The following is a 13152-nucleotide window of genomic DNA, read 5'->3' on the forward strand; positions in this document are numbered from 1 at the left end:
GGTTTTGTTTGCTTTCATTACAATACGTCTTTGGATTTTTATTTGTTGTGAATAGGAATTTAATTGAGATGACATAACTTCTATTTTCTGTGTGTCAGACAGAGTATTAAGTTTATTTGACATCTAAAGCTACTAAGTGTTAGGCAGTATAATGCTGCAGGTAGATCCAACAAGTGGTTTACAAAATAACAGTAAATTTAAAAAAAAGAAAAAAAAACATGGCTGAAAAAAGTAAAACAAACTCAAGAATTAAATATCAGCCACCAAGTGAGTCTGTGAATTTTGCAGGGCATTTTACAGCTTAGAAATTCCACTTCTTTAATTTGTAAGGAGGAAAAAAGTATACTTTCATGCTTCAAAAGTTGCTGCTCTAAGCACATCAATCATACAGTAACTTTGATTAGTAAAAGTCTGGCATTCACTAAATAATCAAAGATTTATACATTTGCTGTTATTATACTGTGTGGTATTGTTGCTTTTTTTCACCAAAGTGGAAGATCTGAATATTTTTTCCACAATTGGTCCCTTCATACAGTACTTGCATTAAGTGTTTACATGTGCGCTTGTTACCTTTGGTCATGTGACATGGCCATGGAGCGGATTCCTGCATCACAGCCGGGGTAGGTGAAGAGCTGCTTGAGGTTGTGGACCTGCCAGACAGATACTACACCTCCATCCCCACCTGTCAGCAGATACTGACCATCACGACTGAGAAGCATGGCCTGTCCAGGAGACACAGAGAAAAAGAGAGTTTAACTTTCTATTCTTTGCTTCTGGAAACTCACACACAATCGACATTTACAACAACCTTTACATGAAATAAGAATTTGGCATTGCTTTTAGTTTTCCAGTGATAAAGCATATGGTTCATTGGGAGGTGCCCCAGTTTCTATACTACCTGACTTGTTGGATCATCTCTTTACTGCCCCTCAGTGCCCATCCACCCCCAACCCCAAAAAACAAAACAAAACAGAAAAAGCAGCAGAGCTATTCAACCTGGAACCACAGGCATAAATTGTCTCCGAATAGGACTGGTGAGCTGGGACCAGTTTATCTTTCATGTCAAAAGTAAAGCTCACACTGTGAGGTCATGTGATCCAACAAAATATCCCAGGTCAGTGGTGCTATCCTTGAGGGCTTTCTGTACACAGACACTGACTTGCAACAAAGATGGCTCCCCACAGCGAAGCTCGGAGATTTACTCGTCTCATCTGCTTTTCCTGCAAACTGTAACAGCTGAATGGGTCCCGCGGGAATCAGACGTACACAAATCAAGTCGTGTGTTGGAGTCTATTATGTGCACAGTGCATAGTGGAAGCTGAAACTTAAACAGTCAGGAGCATCAATCAGCGAGTAACTGTAGCTGATGAAATGACGAGGCAGAATATAAGTTCTAAAAGCAGCAAATGACACTAATTTTGAGCTTTTCTCGTTTGCGGTTTTATGACACCGAGCTCGGCCGTCTTTCAGCTGCAGCCGCTTTGCAGTGATTCGGCAAGAGACACTTCAATCATCGCCAGCATGTGTGTTGAATCAAGCTCGTATTAAATGGGAAAATGAAACTTCAACTTCACTTCTGAAGCTGGAACAAGTCATTTTCAAGAAACTTGACTAAGGAAAACATAAATAACCCTTCAAGAGCTGCACACACTGGATTGAACCAAGAAAAAGTACAAGTCTAAATTAGGCAAATGTTTTGTATAAAAAACACTTTGTGGAATTTCCTACCACACTGAATTAAATGAGATCTGTTTCTCATTCTCATGATGCACGCACTGCAGATAGGCACAGACTCGCATGCGAAGGCGCACACACACACATAGACACATATGAAACGGGCACACGATGATGCACTCACTGGCAGCACTGACTCCAGAATCAATCCAGCCTAATTGCCACGTTAGATCATGGTCCAAAATGGCTGGGAATGGAGCATGACCGAGTGCAGAGCTGTTTTGATTTGTACGGTGTGGGCCTGCTCTGTGTGTACAGTAACTGTCTTGTGTATCAACATTAAGAGTTAATCTGACAACAACGATAAAGATAATGCTCCATTCAGACAATCATGATCAATGTACTGAATTGTAGTGTGTAGGGTACATGGGAAAAAATTTGTGATCCATTATACCTATGATAAGTTACAGCAAGTTCTTTTGGAGTCTTGTTTTTGGCCACAAGATGAACACGAGTCATGTATTAAATTCTCTTTTAAGCTCTGTTTTGGTCTCAACCAAGTCATGGGGAAAACAGCTGTACAGCTGTCAAATGTGTTCACCAGCTACTTCCTCTGCTGCCTGACATTGGCCAGGTTGTGTACAGTGCTGTCGTTAAATATGTTACACTGAAAACTTCCTAATGCTGCTGGAAATGAGGCTGAACCATAACAATAGAAAACCAAAACTATGAGCTGAAAGAAGCTAAAACGCTCTGTAGAGCTTTTGGGAACTGGGTGGTAATTATTTTTGGCGATCCCCTCCATGTCACACAAAGAAACTCTTTTGTTAATATAAAAAAAAATATTGGTGCTGATCTGAATATCATTAATTGAAGGTAGTTATTTTTGCATGAATAGATGATGTATCGCACAATAACTGTAGAAGAAAAAGAAGGGGAAAAAAAACAAAAAACTGAAGGCCCATGAGAACTTAACCAGTGTGTTACTGTGTTGTATGTACTTTGTGTATCCACTGACGGAGTCCATGACCTTACTGCGGCCCAGCAGGAGGCAGGAGAGCTGGCAGACATGTCAGCCCGGCCAGGTAGGAGGCTGCAGACAGACATTATAAATCAGTCCTTTGCCACTGGGCGGTCAAACAAGATGGCCGATGCTCTGTGGGAGCTAAGATGGCTACCCGGGCTCGGATGACTAAAAAATGACTGCAGCAGAAACACATGCACTTTTGAAGCCCATATTTCCTACTTCTTTCGGGGAACGGTGGGTGGATTCTGAGACTCAGGAAGGTAAAAACTTTAATTTATGGTGCTATTAATGCCCCTGTAACATGGACGCAGGCAGGGAAAAAAAAACTCTGGAATGGTTACACTGCCTGAGTTATACTAGTACTTAAAAGACTGTAATCCATTCAGTATGGCTCCTGTCACTTGATTCTGCTATTAGACGAGGATGCCGACTGTTAGCCTGTCATCTAACCTCTGACTCCAGACCCTTGTAAATTCACAGTGCATTCATTCTCTCTCTTTCTCAGTTTTACTGTCTCTTTCTAAGTGGATACTGCAGGCCAGGACAAACACTTATTTATCTAGGAGCCATACTGTGCTGAGGCTCTGAGGGCTGAGAAGATTGATTCTGGTAAGTACACGAGTGCACTAAATACTGCTGGAGTTTCAGACCTGGGGTGGGGGTGGGGGGCTGAGACCCTAACAGCCTCACTCAAAGATGTTAGGATTTCCCTAATGCCATTTGACATGGCTGGAATTTACAGCAGCAGAGGAGAGATGACAAGGCCGACAGTGGTACGTACTGCTCCCAAGTCACAGCCTCACATCTGTTGAGGGAATTCTGGGAAAAAACACAATCCTCTGCAGGTATCCGAAGCATCATTAATGTCTCTTAATGAACGAATAAAGTGCTGAAAAGCTTACAAACAAATCACAGAGCACTCAGTCAGGATGTGGCTGTGTGTGTGTGGTCATTAATCACGGGTTATATTTGTGTTTACAGTATACACTGTGTTATATCCTACTTGTGGCTTCATGCAGGAGAAGGCTGGTTGTTAGGTTAGAGGCCTGGGCACCAGAGAGCTTTCTTAATAGGAACCAGGCGTGCGGCTGTCTGTCAGAGCGAGCTTACAATTCCCAGGCCAAACCGGAAACAACGGGTCGGGAAACCAAAGGCAGTAGCCGCTATCTTGTGTCACTCTAGCCACGAGGGAGGAAATGTGGGAAATGGGGAATGTGTCGTCCTGCGCCGGAGGGTGGTTAATGGTGCTGGTGTCCAGAGCTGACCACTTCTCAGGAATGTTCTCTACCACTGCTGCCGACGCAATTTGACCTGACAACGGGGCTCTGGATCAAAAGCAGCGTTTCCTCTGGTGTATGCTTATGAGGGGGAATAAAAGAGATGTGAAACTGTAGTCAGCCCCGAGGCGAGCCGACCTTTACCTCACTCACATCTCCAAACATAAGAAAGGCATTAATCAGTGCGAGGGCTTTTCCACGCTGATGTGGTGCAGACACACATGTGCGCAGGCTCATTCACATGCAGAATTACGTTTCCTCACCTTGATGCCGTCTTCTATTTCCATGTGTCCCAGCAGTTTGCCGTTAACGCTGAAGAGACAAAACTGTCCCTTGTCGTAATAGATCACACAGTGTCCCTCTGTGGAGGACTGGATGAGGCGGGGCCGCGTGAAGCGGTCCGGGACCTCCAGGGTCCGCAACAGGTCCCCATTCATGGAATGGATCAGACAAGGACCCTCTGCAAAAAGATGTTAGGAGACGCTCAGTGTGCACCACATTTTATCAGCATTATTTGCTTGTGATTACATTTAAATCTTAATTACAGCTCATTTAACTCAGGCCAAACACTTGAGTCTTACCTTTGCAACCACTGATGACAAGACCCAGCTCGGCGCACACACTCGCACACGTCACCTCACAGTCGTGGCCAGTTAGGATGGCTCGAGGTGTGATGAACTCTGCTGGGAAAACACAAAGAAAACACATCTGTGTGTCACCAACAGCAGCACAAAAAGTGTATATCCCCGTTTGGTCACTAGAGGGAGCACAAAGCAAAAACATATTCATTAACTCTGTGTTTCCAGGAACGAAAAAGTTCTATTCTGCTGTTCTTTTAAAAGCACTATGTACAAAAGACACAATGATGTGTGAAATTAAACACAAAAACCAGAAGGTCATTAATATGTTGTTTGTTTTCTGCTTCTTCATGGCAGCATCTGTACATCTGCATTGTTGCACAGACTTTTCAGCCTGTTATCTTGCAAACACATTTCTCCCCTCGTTCTCTCTCCCTCTCCAGCACTTGTCACCCACCGCCTCTCCCTATCTTTAAAACCTTCTCCCCATGACCGCCTTCACTGGATCCAGATGTTTCTGCATCAGACAGAGAAGCAGAGCCAGAGGGAGCGAGAGAGAGAGAGAGAGAGAGAGAGAGAGAGAGAGAGAGAGAGAGAGAGAGAGCGCGCTACGGTCCAAGCCATGAAGTTTGTGTGTGATTTTTGTTTTGGTTTGAGCTGTCAGGCCGAGCGACAAAACAAAATCACTTTCTGCTTCTCTGCCCGTGCGCGCATGCACACACAATTACACACAAATGCACACTGGCATGGAGTTTCGACTTTTCAGCATTATCCTTTTTTTCTTTTTTTAAACAAATGAATCGATGGACAACAGATGCCGTTTCCCAACTTTTCATCCAATTGGAGTGTGAAAACAGAAGAACTTTGGAGGCCAGCAGAAATGTGTGTGTGTTTAGTAGAGAGAGAGGCAGCATCCCTGAACTGGAGCTTGGGGTTCATCAGGGTTTATTGCTCAGGAAGGGGCCCTTGTCTTTAGTGACCCTCTCCTCTTCTGTCAGAGGTCAAGTTCAGCTCAAAAAGAGCAGCACAGCAGTGACACTCAGTACATGATTCAAGTTTTAATGCTTTGTAACATTCCTCTACCACACATACTTATAGCGAAATGTAGTTTAACATAGATACTTCTATTTAATTTCCTACAATAAAACGCAGGAATATACAATATTTTTTATGAAGTACTATTGTGGTTTCAAATATGGAGTCTGTTAATGCACTTTCTCTCCTTAATTCAATTATATGACAAACTCAACACAGGCTCACTAATAAGGCAGATACTTTTTCACAAAGGCCACAGCTACTGTTAAGCCTTAATTAGATTTAGCAGAAAGACTCTATACAGCACACACTGCTCGCTGAACCCTTGTAAAAAAAGGCAAAGTAGAGGGCAAGTTTAAATCCTGACACATGTGAAGACTGAGGCAGTGTTTCAAAATAATCAGATGACTGAATCCAAGGGGACATTTCAATAAATAAATAAAGTGAGTGTGATTGAAAAATAGCTTGTTTGAAAAAAAAAAAAAAAATCAATAAAATCTAAAAACAAAAGAAAAGGCTAATCCATGTCTGAATTGGAGTGGGATATCCATAGTAAAATGTGAAGACTGAGGCAGTGTTTCAAAATAATCAGATGACTGAATCCAAGGGGACATTTCAATAAATAAATAAAGTGAGTGTGATTGAAAAATAGCTTGTTTGAAGAAAAAAAAAAAAATCAATAAAATCTAAAAACAAAAGAAAAGGCTAATCCATGTCTGAATTGGAGTGGGATATCCATAGTAAAATAATCATTAACCTGACACGTGTTTTAAACTTTCTACATCCAGTTGTGCTCAATAGCAGCACAAACTCTGGTCAAACCAGGTGGCCACAGCTGAGTCCGACTCTCTAAATCTGTGGATTTAATAATGACGTTGGACTTTGTTCAAAAGGATCAATAAATCTGATTTATTGCTGTATCTCTTCACCTTTCTGAGCCTCTAACTGCCATTTGTTTTGAATTGGGGCTGCATCCGATTACAGTGTTACACTGAAGCTGAGACACTGAGGAGGGGATCAACTGGCGGGACAAGTGTGGACGAGGTGGGTAGGTGTGTGTATCTGTGTGTGTGTTTGTGTGTAGGGTTGTGTATTAAAAGTCACAACATTTGTCAAGTCATTTGTGACCTGTTATCAACAGCCTGACCTCAGTGAATTCATTGACACTGACCCAACCGTGTTATTAAATTATCCAGTGTGTGTGTGTGAGACTATGTGTGTTTTTATATTTGAGAATAATAAATACATGATGGTGTGAATACAAAAAAGTGTTTACTACTACATGTTAACAACATTTATAGTGGAACAAATTATTTTATTTGTTATATTGCTGGTGCTTTCATAACTTAATCGAAAATGTTCTTCATCACTTCCGAGAGTTCAGTCCATTTAAAACAAGAACTAAAGGGAAGTGTCATCTCATCGGTGACCAGCAGATGGCAGTGCTGTCTGTGAAAACACACTTCCAAGAGAGTGTAGGTCAGTGTGTACATGTGCATATCAGCCATTCAGAGGCATTTGTGTCAAGCTTATGAAGTGAGTGGGATATTCACAGAGGATTATGCATGAAAAGGAATGTGTGTATGTCTGTGTGTGTGTATGTGTGCTTGAGCGTGCATGTGCTCCGTTACAAGTAAATGTGGAGACTAAGCTTGAAAGTGTTTCATTTTTTGGAAGAGGAATAAAGAAAAGGCTGCTGTCTGTATGTATTTTGTGAATACATGTGAGGGTGAGTGTGTCAGAGTGTGTATGTGTGTGTGTGTGTGTGTGTTTGAGAGAGAGTGTGTGCGTGTGTGTGTGTGTGTGTGTGTGTGTGTGTGTGTGTCTACAGCAGGGCCTCAAGTCTGGAAGAGCCTCCTGTGGTCTGGGGCAATGGAGCATCACATTGTGGCGGTGAGGGGTTGAAATGACGACTGCTTTGTCTGCTCCTCCAGCTACAGCCTGGTGACTGCACTGAGCCAGTTGAGGTTAGACTGACACACACACACGCTTACCAGAACATGTCCAAAACATGCATGTCTATTCACACAAACACACACACACAAATGCAAACACACACCCTTTAGCCAGATAATAATTCTATGAATCAATGAAATTACTGTGTTTTCTTATAAATCTATAGTTAAACTCGTACTTCCGATGTGTTCTACGCAGTGATGTCGTCATTTGACTCAGTTAATCTAAACCTTAGTGTAACCTTGCAACATTCAGTCAAATCCAGTCAACAATGACTTGTAGGTTGTGACAGTGACAACAACACAGCAGTGCTGCTGAAACATCAGCTAATAAAATAAAATCTGTGGCTGATCCTTCACTACGAAGTCCTCCTACTTTTTATCAAGTCGTTACTTGTTATGTTCTCTATTGAGAAAAATTAAATCATCAAAAAACAGAAATAAATAATACAAAATGAGACCAGAGAAAGTTCATGTGGTTTATGTTTAACCCTAGAATTATTTATTCTCTCCTTAGAAATAGTTTGGAAATCCTTATGAATTAACTTGTGGGAATAAAAATGTTGTCTCTGGATTCCAGCGTCCCACATCAGCGTACATGAGGTAAGTGACAAACGCTCATCCAAGCTCCGTCCCCCAAATCAAAAACCAGTGCAGCTTATTAACCAAATCACAATTTGTCATAAATTTCAGCCCATTTGTAATGGATCACTTAACAACATGTACGCTGACCAAATTAGCACAGAGCGGGCTAAGTACTGAGCAATGTGTGTGCAAGCCTTTGATCATGGCTAATGCCATATGTTATGGTAACATAAGGGAGGCCCATGACATTTTTCACTTTTATCGACTGGCGTGACCCCGTGGCCCTCAGATGGTGGTGAACTTTCACGTGCTGGCCGACGACCCCCAACATCACATTTAACGTCTCTAAGTGGCTCTCACTTTCACTAACATTAAAGACAGATTCTCTCTCTCTCTCTCTCTCTCTCTCTCTCTCTCTCACACACACACACACACACACGGACACCCACAAACACACAATATCTGCTCTCAGAAACCCACACACAATCTCAAACACATTATCGAAAGCTGTTCCTGGTGCGACAGTGCCGCGAAATCCAATCTGTATGCAGGAGGCCTGGCCTGGTCAGACGAAACTAGTTGTTACTTTACAGAAGGAGGCCGTAAATCACAGAGTCAGAACTGTCTGGGAGAGTGAGCACTCAGAGAATAGCTGTGTGTGTGTGTGTGTGTGTGTGTGTGTGTGTGTGTGTGTGTGTGTGTGTGTGTGTGTGTGTGTGTGTGTGTGTGTGTGTGTGTGTGTGTGTGTGTGTGTGTGTGTGTGTGTGTGTGTGTGTGTGTGTGTGTGTGTGTGTGTTCACATATAGGCCAGGTTTTGCCAGTGTACTTACTGCCTGGGCTCTCTCCAATGCTGCAGTGCTTTCCGTTCCAGTACCACAGCAGCAGGGTGGCATCTCTGGAGCCTGACAGGACGTAGCAGTCTCCTCCGATGTACGACTCGGAGCGAGCCAGACACGTCACCACGTCGCGATGCCCGAACACTATCTGAGTCAGTTTGCCTGCAAAAGAACACACACATGTTCTTAAACATCAGTATTAATTTGTCTGCAAGCTGAATATTTATATAAAAACACAGACAATACATTTTAAATTTATATCATATACACACACATACACACACAAAATGTAAGTATAAATTAATAAATCAGAAATGTATTGTTAGAAACCACTTTGGATTTTACACTATGTGTTTGTTGTACATCTGTCTGCTTGGCTAGTTGTACTACAAGATCAGACTTTGACTAATTCCCAGACAAGAATAAATATTTTGTTCCAACTCTGTGTGTGTGTGTGTGTGTGTGCATTATGCAGTGTGCAGTCCATGTGTATATGTAAAGAGGGTAATTGCTGTCAGATTTCCAGACCACAGCTCCACTGTCTAGCTGTCTAATACTCATTATGCTCCTCATGGTGTGACCTCTGCAGTCAAACTGTGAATAGTGTGCAACACATGACATTTCTGTCTGCGAGTCAAAATCACTGTCCACTGGATAATTGAGCCATTTCTTGGTGAAAAGATGAGGATTATTATGAAAGTGGGCAGATCACTGAGTAAACTCCCAAAGAAGAACAGAGACATCAAAGATGTTAAATGTTTGACAGATTTATAAACACTGAAAATATGTAATGATGGCTGCAGCGATAATAGCTACCATGAACCTCGTATTGAGAACTCATCTGCTCACACACACATACTTGCAAGCACAGAGACAAATCAAATTGGATGTGTGTGCACGCATGCGTATGAGGCTATGTGTTTTGTGCACGTGTACCAATCAAGTCTTGTAATTGATAAAATCCCTGAGTTCTTTAACCTGGGGGCTTTAGGGACCCTTGGTGGCAGCTGTTGAGCGTGTGCGATTAAACTGTGTTCACGTTCCAGTCGTACACCCCGGTGGCAGTCGCACAATAGAGCTATCTCTGTGCTCCCATCCCTCCTTCCCTCCCTCCTCCTTTAAAAGACAGAGAGGGCCTGGCCTGCAGAAATTGAATCGGGGGTTTGTTGTATAGATGTGTGGAGGACTCTGAATGGGGCTGGGGAGGAGAGTTGAGGAGCCGGGTACAGAGATGAAGCTTCAGACAGTTTCATTTAGGACCCCTGACCTGATGGCGTCTCCATGTGTGTGAGCTGTGTGTGTAAAATGTCTGTATTCATCCGTGTGTATGCAAGTATCAGACACACAATACCACTGTGAGACTGTACAGTGTATTCAAATTCAAGGAGTTATACTAAGGCAAACAGTATTAACATTTTACAATTTCTGGACTTTGAAAATAAAACTCACACTGGACTTCACTCAGTAAATCAATTGGCTCAACAAAATGGCTTCAAGCCTGCGAACAGAGCTTTATGCCACAGCTGAAAGAATCTCAAAGTGAACAGCTGATGTTATATGCAGCTACAAAGAGGTGTTGACAGCACACATGCCTCCAACTGGTAGAGGAAGTCAAAAGAAAATAAAGAGCCTTTCTGCTACATGTAATTGTGTGAATTTTTAACAATTGCACTGGGACAGCTACAGTCCAGTGCAGAACATACAGTAAAGCAGAGATGAACCAACAGCACACTGTAAACCCTACTGTTTATTAAAGTGAGGATCTGAAATACGTCAATACTAAAAGGCTGCAAGCAGCTGCAATATTCATTGTATGACATAATACAAAAGCACCGGACAAACACATGAGGAGGATGATTTATTTTTTTTGTGGGGCTGAGAGGAAGAGGAGTGTCCTGAGGATGGTGCTAGAGGAAAGCCCATGGAGCTTCATTAACTTTAAAGAGCTTAATTCCTTTAATGTCTTCCTCATATTTCAAAGCAATCTGCTCACGACTTTATGAACAGCTCATGTTCTCTGTGACATCATGGCCCCGAGAGTGGCACCAGACGAGAACAGGAAGTCTTTATGCTTCAGGTATAACATGAATGTAAAACCAGTTTCATAGTAGCACCGTGCAGCCACATACTACTGCAAAGATTTAATATTGTGGGGTTCATTATTTCTGGCATGTAGCTACAGTACATGTATCCCTAATTTCATACTGGACGTGTTACTTGAGAGCTGTGAGGTTGTGAAACTCATAGATGCATTTCCTCTTCCAACCAAAAACAAGTATCAACCAGGGCAAATTAGGTTTTTAATAAATGTGTTTTAGACACAAATACACGCAGCAGAGTGAGTGTTTCATGTTATTTGTGAAATCAAAGAGAAATTATATAAGGATGCTGACAAATCTGCAGAATTGAAATAAGGGTTGAAGTGGACATGACATGATGTGCAGGTTGTCTGGGGACAAACCATACCTGTGTCGGTGGAGTAAACCCGGAAGCTCTTGTCCCAGAAGCCACACAGAAGGATGAAGCGGTTGTCGGCTGTGATGACGAAATACTGCGAGCTGATCTGAATGCTCTGGTCCAGCAGGTCTGAGATCTGCCGACGGTGACTGCCCATGTTACTGGCTGGTTAGAGGAGAGGAGAGCAGAGGAGAGAAATCTAAGCTTCACAGTGCAGTGCAAAGATTTGTGCGAGAACACTGAAAAAAAGAAAAATCCTGGAGGACAGATTTACAGGACTTCACATCTTCCGTGAGAGTGTAACAGTCAGAGCGATGACAAAGCGTGCATAGTCTTCACAATATATGTGCTCCACTCGAGTCAGAGCACACACTGCAAATTCATCCTGCTTGTGTAATTTAGCCTGTGGTTACTTAGAGAGCAAATTTATTGACATTCTCTCTTCCGTAAGTGCTATCTTTTCTCTTTTCTGGAGAGCTGTGTCCGTTGTGAAGTATTTCTTATTTGTTGGGGTCAAAAGTGCTGGAGAACAGGTGTCGAGGAGGCTTGTTTAAGTATGGAAACTGAGAAAGTCCAGTATACCTGCTGCAACTAATATTTCAGCCCATTTTTAACATTCTCCAAAGCCACAGTTGGCTCAGCACTCATCCTCAATTTACTGTGTTTAGCTCAGACTCCTCCAGGAATGCAAACAGTGTAAATATATTACTGACAAGCACAAAATCTCCCCGACTGCCCCCCAAAACACTCACCGACTCCCCCACAAACACAAAAATATATTATTTAGAGCATAATATATGCTTCAGTGCAAGGTAGGAGAAAACAACACTGTCGAATGATAGAATAAAAAATATTAAAGATTTAAAAGATATAATTATCCTGAGAAATGTGCAGTCTCCGACACCATACACCCACTGAAATGCGTCTATAGAACATGCACTGAATGTATAAACAATGATGCACAAACATTTCTTTATCCTGACTTTACACAGGGGGCTAGGAGAAACACTACGTGCAAATAAGGATTAATACGTTAGAATAAAGCCTGGTTTCTTTCAGTAGTCAAGTGCTAGGAAAAAAAAAAAACGTATGTGGGATAGGTCTCATGAGACAGAGAGCGACCACAACATTCACAGAGGAAGAACAGCCCCTTTGCAGTTAGCGCGCGAGACAGCGAGAGTCTGCAGGAAAGCGACTGGAGGCGAAGGCGGGAGGAGATAGAAGAGGCTGGTCTCTCCCTGCTCCACCATTGAATCCCATACATCACTGCGGCTCGGCACTCTTCTCCCGCTCATCAACAAGTCGTGAAGGATGAGAGGCGCCCATATTGTCCTGACAGCCGTCCGCCGTGCATTCTCAATCACACATTATTACCACATTCATATTCATTTCCACTGACACGCGTCCTTTCCCTCCGCTCAAATTAAACCAAAGAGGATGCAGAAAGGGAGGGAGGGAGGGAGGGAGGGAGGGGAACGACGGAGAGAGGGAGAGGAGGGGTGGTGGTGGTGGGGGTTGATGATGAAATGCCGGCCTAGGCTACAGCTCATTGCATTCCAATTTGCATGCAAATGGTTTAGTGTGAGAGCAGGGGCTATATCATGAGGAGTGAACTGGGGCAGAGGCTGAGAAACAACTCTAATCTACTGTCCAGGGACACAGCACTGCAGCCTGCCATGAGTCACCAAGATGCCAGCAGGAATCACACATAAATCCACACAAAAAAAA

General features: G+C 42.8%; 1 protein-coding gene across 7 annotated transcripts in view; it reads right to left on the reverse strand.

Moving 5' to 3' along the window:
- Positions 1 to 13152, reverse strand: part of lrba (LPS-responsive vesicle trafficking, beach and anchor containing) — a 191645-nt gene that overhangs the window by 1507 nt on the left and 176986 nt on the right. For 5 of the 7 annotated variants that reach the window (XM_083982697.1, XM_083982701.1, XM_083982698.1 and 2 more), the window contains 5 exons: positions 11434 to 11589; positions 8962 to 9129; positions 4560 to 4661; positions 4242 to 4438; positions 571 to 722 (listed from right to left, as the gene is read on the reverse strand). In XM_083982697.1, coding sequence (XP_083838823.1) covers positions 571 to 722; positions 4242 to 4438; positions 4560 to 4661; positions 8962 to 9129; positions 11434 to 11589 — 775 coding nt within the window. The remainder of the gene's footprint in view (positions 1 to 570; positions 723 to 4241; positions 4439 to 4559; positions 4662 to 8961; positions 9130 to 11433; positions 11590 to 13152) is intronic. The other 2 variants (XM_083982702.1, XM_083982699.1) reach the window with 1 other exon arrangement.

Source organism: Trachurus trachurus (genome assembly GCF_905171665.1).
Source record: "Trachurus trachurus genome assembly, chromosome: 1".
NCBI lineage: Eukaryota > Metazoa > Chordata > Actinopteri > Carangiformes > Carangidae > Trachurus > Trachurus trachurus.